The 4,230-nt window shown below is 37.7% G+C and overlaps 1 protein-coding gene across 1 annotated transcript; it reads left to right on the forward strand.

The window, feature by feature from the left end:
- Positions 1-316: 316 nt before the first annotated feature.
- On the forward strand, positions 317-3,184 carry LOC127805953 (probable flavin-containing monooxygenase 1). Its single transcript, XM_052342807.1, has 5 exons — positions 317-1,285; positions 1,565-1,802; positions 1,991-2,166; positions 2,286-2,644; positions 2,736-3,184. The coding sequence occupies exons 1-5, from the start codon at positions 848-850 to the stop codon at positions 3,121-3,123; spliced, it is 1,599 nt and encodes a 532-aa protein (XP_052198767.1). The 5' UTR covers positions 317-847; the 3' UTR covers positions 3,124-3,184.
- The last annotated feature ends 1,046 nt before the right edge of the window (positions 3,185-4,230 follow it).

The following is a 4,230-nucleotide window of genomic DNA, read 5'->3' on the forward strand; positions in this document are numbered from 1 at the left end:
AAATTGAAAATTTAAAATTAGTAGAGCATTTTGCATGGGGTGGGCTGTGAAGAGCAATTTCACAGACTGGGGATAGAATTTTCCAAAACTAATACATTGTATAATTACAAAAATGCTACTAACCTAGTTTGTCAACTGAAACAAAACTAAAACTATACAATAACAATACAAGACAAAACATATAGACGTACCAAAATACAACAAACTCTAATAATATGTTCGGAGCAATAATGATGTACTAACGTGGAGAAAACAAATGAAGCCCTTGATATCTTCAGTCATTTGAAGAAAGGTCATTGTTTTCAGCTGGATTATGCAGATAAAAACTGGTGAAATGCAGCTGAAGCAGACCCTAGAATCTGTTTACATTCAATTGAAGGGCAGTTTATTCAACTGATAGCTTTTAATAAGGTTGCTTCTGTCTGAACATTGTTTCTCTTTATCCGAGTTATGTCCTTTTCTTTCTCGCCACAGCATCGAGTATGGACCTCAAAACTCATTAAATCCAATGTGTGTTTCTTGTTCACCTTTCTCTATCCACTTGACGAATCTCAACAGCTTGTCCACTAGGTGTGATTTTCCTTGGATCATATCTTCACTAGGTTCAAATATCTCATTTTCAAGATACTAGCCAAGTCTCTGATAAATAAAAAATATGCGAAAGTAGAGTGGATGAATATCTTTATGATCTAGAAACTTGCTTTCCCAGAAAGACCCAAAAAATCAACTCAAAATGCCTGCAATCTGTTTGATGAATTTCTTAATTGGGTCTCAACGTGTTTGGAAACCAATGGAGTACCCTTGAGTTGGTTTCAGGACCTCCAGCTCCAAGAGCAAGAATTGACAAATGAAGAAACGAGTGGGGATCGTCGGTGCAGGGATAAGTGGCCTTCTAGCTTGTAAGTATACCATAGAAAATGGTTTTCATCCTGCTGTCTTTGAAGCTCAAGATAGCATCGGAGGTGTTTGGAGTCAGACGATGGAGTCAACTAAACTCCAAAACCCAAGAGATTCTTTCCAGTTTTCTGATTTTCCGTGGCCGGCTTCTGTAAAGGAACTGCATCCCAGTCACACTCAAGTAATGGAGTATCTTGAATCATATGCTCAACACTTCAATTTGTTCCCCTATATTAGATTCAATTGCAGAGTTATTAGCTTAGATTATGTTGGAGTTCCTGAAGAAGAGATGCAAACATGGTATCTGTGGGGTGGAACAGGGAGGGCCTTCAGCGCCAGAGGAAAATGGAACCTCAAACTCCAGAACACCGAAAGAGGCTGCATAGAGGTATGCCATATCACTTAGAATTTACATTGAAAGACCAACTTCTTTCTATAAATCACTGCATTTTCAGCATTTCTTTAATTCTAAGAACTACAAGTGTAAATCAACTGGCATGCCAGGTTAAGTTTTTAATTCAAAGTATGGTAGCAATGTTTTCTTGTGAATGTTGAAGTAAAAGAAAAGAGGAATCTGAAAAATGGCAATGGATCAAGATGATGATATGTTGGATCTCACAAATGTCACTTCAATTCGAAGGATTTTAATAAATGGTTTTGCTTGTAGGAATACCAATTTGAGTTTGTGATTCTTTGCATTGGGAAACATAGTGGTTTCCCGAATATCCCAGAGTTCCTTCCTGATCATGGTCCAGAAGTGTATAAGGGTAAGGTGGTGCATTCAATGGAGTATTCTGCATTGGAAAATGCCCGTGCTGCAGAACTGGTTAAAGGAAAGACAGTTGCAATAATTGGTTCACAGAAATCTGCTATTGATGTTGCAACCGAATGTGCAAGTGTAAATGGTGAGACATCTTCCTAATTAGGCAGTTAAAATGAAGGATACCTTGCTTTTCAAATACTTGCAATTGTGGCTTCACTCTTCTGTATTTTGGACTGAACTCAAGAAGTTTTGAATTTATTCAAGTTGTCTAGGTGCATTGTGAAATAAACTCAAATAGATTTTTTTGTCTTTCCTACTGAAATTTGCTAGGACTTGATAACCCTTGCACATTGATTCAAAGGACTATTTACTGGATGCTCCCCCATAGCCATTCCTCAACTGTCAATCTCGACTTTTTATTCTTTAGCCGGTTCTCAGAATTGATGGTTCACAAGCCTGGTGAAACAACCCTGCACAGTATCTTGGCCACCTTGCTTTCACCTTTGGTAATCACTTAATCATACAAAAATGTTGTACTTCTGAAAGTGATTTATACAATGTTATCTCTCTGCAAAAACAAAAAAAAATTATATGATGTTATCCTGTTTGTTTGTTCATATTTCAGAGATGGGCGATATCGAAGCTTGTTGAGAGCTATTTCAGGTGGGAACTTCCGTTGAAGAAATATGGAATGATACCGAAACATAGTTTCCTCGAGCAGTTTTGTTCATGTCAGGTCCCATTACTGCCTGAAAGCTTCTACCGAAAAGTGGCGGAGGGAAGCATCATATTGAAGAAATCACAAAGCATAAGGTTCTGCCAAGAAGGTTTAATTGTAGACTATGAACATGAGCCCCTAAAAGCAGACATTGTAATCCTTGCCACTGGCTTTAATGGAGATGAGAAGCTCAGGAACATGTTCATGTCTACAACCTTCCGAAACTGCATAAGGGGGCCAGCAGCCAAACAAGTTCCACTCTACAGGTCCTCTCACTGGGATATTATTTCTGATCACTCTGTTTTTTTTATTTCCTTCTAAATTGCCTGGTATGATACCTCTTTTCTGTCATTGCAGACAGATCATTGAGCCACGAATTCCACAACTGGGAATAATAGGATATCCAGAGAGTTACTCAAATCTTCAGGGTTCTGAAATCCGCTGTCAATGGCTAGCACAGTTTCTATGTGGAAACTTTGAATTGCCTAGCATTAGAGAGATGGAGAAGGAAATAGTAGAGTGGGAAAATTACATGAAGAGATATGCTGGCAAGTATTTCTGGAAAACTTGCATTTCAATTCCCATATGGTGCAATGATCAGCTGTGCAGAGACATGGGACGTGAGCCCAGAAGAAAGAAGGGGCTCTTTGCAGAGTTGTTTGAACCATATGGACCATTGGATTATTCAGGACTCGCAGAAAGTAAGAGACTTAAGAGACTGAGTTCACATTTCAACTTAAGTTGAATAAATCTGGATTTCCTTGTTCAATCAATTTGAAGTCTGTGAGGCAGAAGTTATGTTGGCATTTCTATTCAATTTTTTTTTTTTTTAACTTACAAAAAATAAAGAAAAAACAAAGCGTGAATTAGATGCAAAATGAAAATGGAGGGGAAAAATAAGAAGAAAAATAAAGCCATAAATTTGCAATGGCCATTGCTGCTTCTTTATCCTCTTCTCCTCGTTCACTTCATCACACTTGCTTCCCAATATACCCTCCCTTTCCCATCATTCCCAATTTTGTCCCGGCCCAAGTCTTCTATTCCATTGTTTTGCTCCAGAGCCAGTGCAAGGCCAGCAGTCATTCTAGAGCGGGTACTCACTTTTCCTGTTTGGTAGGCTAGAAAGTAGAGAGAAAGTTTTAAGTTTTTATAGGTTTCGCTGTTCCTTTACTGTTAATATGAGCCATTAATGCAGCTACGACCCAACAACAGGGTGCCCCGAGATTTTCGTTTCTCTTCAAGTCCGCCACCCAGCAATCTTTGTTTTTTCTTTTTAACCCCTCAAATTTTCTTAGGCAAATGGCACATGTTTGGTTTTTCTATTGTTGCAGATTTTGTCCATTCCTAGTGTTTATTGCTTAATTGGGAATTCCTATTTAATAAAATCACTAGATACCTTTAATTTAATTGCCCTTTTCCTTTTGGCTTATTGTTATTTTGGGGCCCATAAATGTCTGCAAAAGCAACATCCCTTGTTTTTGTGAACTGGCATGCTTCACTAAATTTAATGCCTGAACTGTAATACTGCATCTGGGACTGAGATGAAAATGAATGTTACCGGGAAGACCTAAGTACCAGGATCAAACTATTTATTTCTGTTGGGCCGCCTCAACTCTTGGATTTAAAAACAAAATATTGAAAAGGAGAATATTTGATGAACTAATACATAACTATAAACAGAAATAAAACAATAAAGCATGCGCAAATAACACACAACGATATTACTATTATTCATCCATTAAATAGGGCTACATTCACGTTGAATTCCGACGAGAAAAGCTCACTATATTAATTGAAAAAATAATTATAGTCTTCATATACATTTCTCTCATTTACTCGCGGACAAATGATA

This window comes from Diospyros lotus, chromosome 7, assembly GCF_014633365.1.
Source record: "Diospyros lotus cultivar Yz01 chromosome 7, ASM1463336v1, whole genome shotgun sequence".
Taxonomy (NCBI): Eukaryota; Viridiplantae; Streptophyta; class Magnoliopsida; order Ericales; family Ebenaceae; genus Diospyros; species Diospyros lotus.

What these genes read in the sequence shown, in the direction of transcription:
- LOC127805953 (XM_052342807.1), top strand. Translation starts at nt 848, where the DNA reads ATGAAGAAACGAGTGGGGATCGTCGGTGCAGGGATAAGTGGCCTTCTA. An exon ending in CCGAAAGAGGCTGCATAGAG is followed by an intron (nt 1,286 to 1,564) that starts GTATGCCATATC and finishes TTTTGCTTGTAG; the next exon opens with GAATACCAATTTGAGTTTGT. An exon ending in CGAATGTGCAAGTGTAAATG is followed by an intron (nt 1,803 to 1,990) that starts GTGAGACATCTT and finishes GAAATTTGCTAG; the next exon opens with GACTTGATAACCCTTGCACA.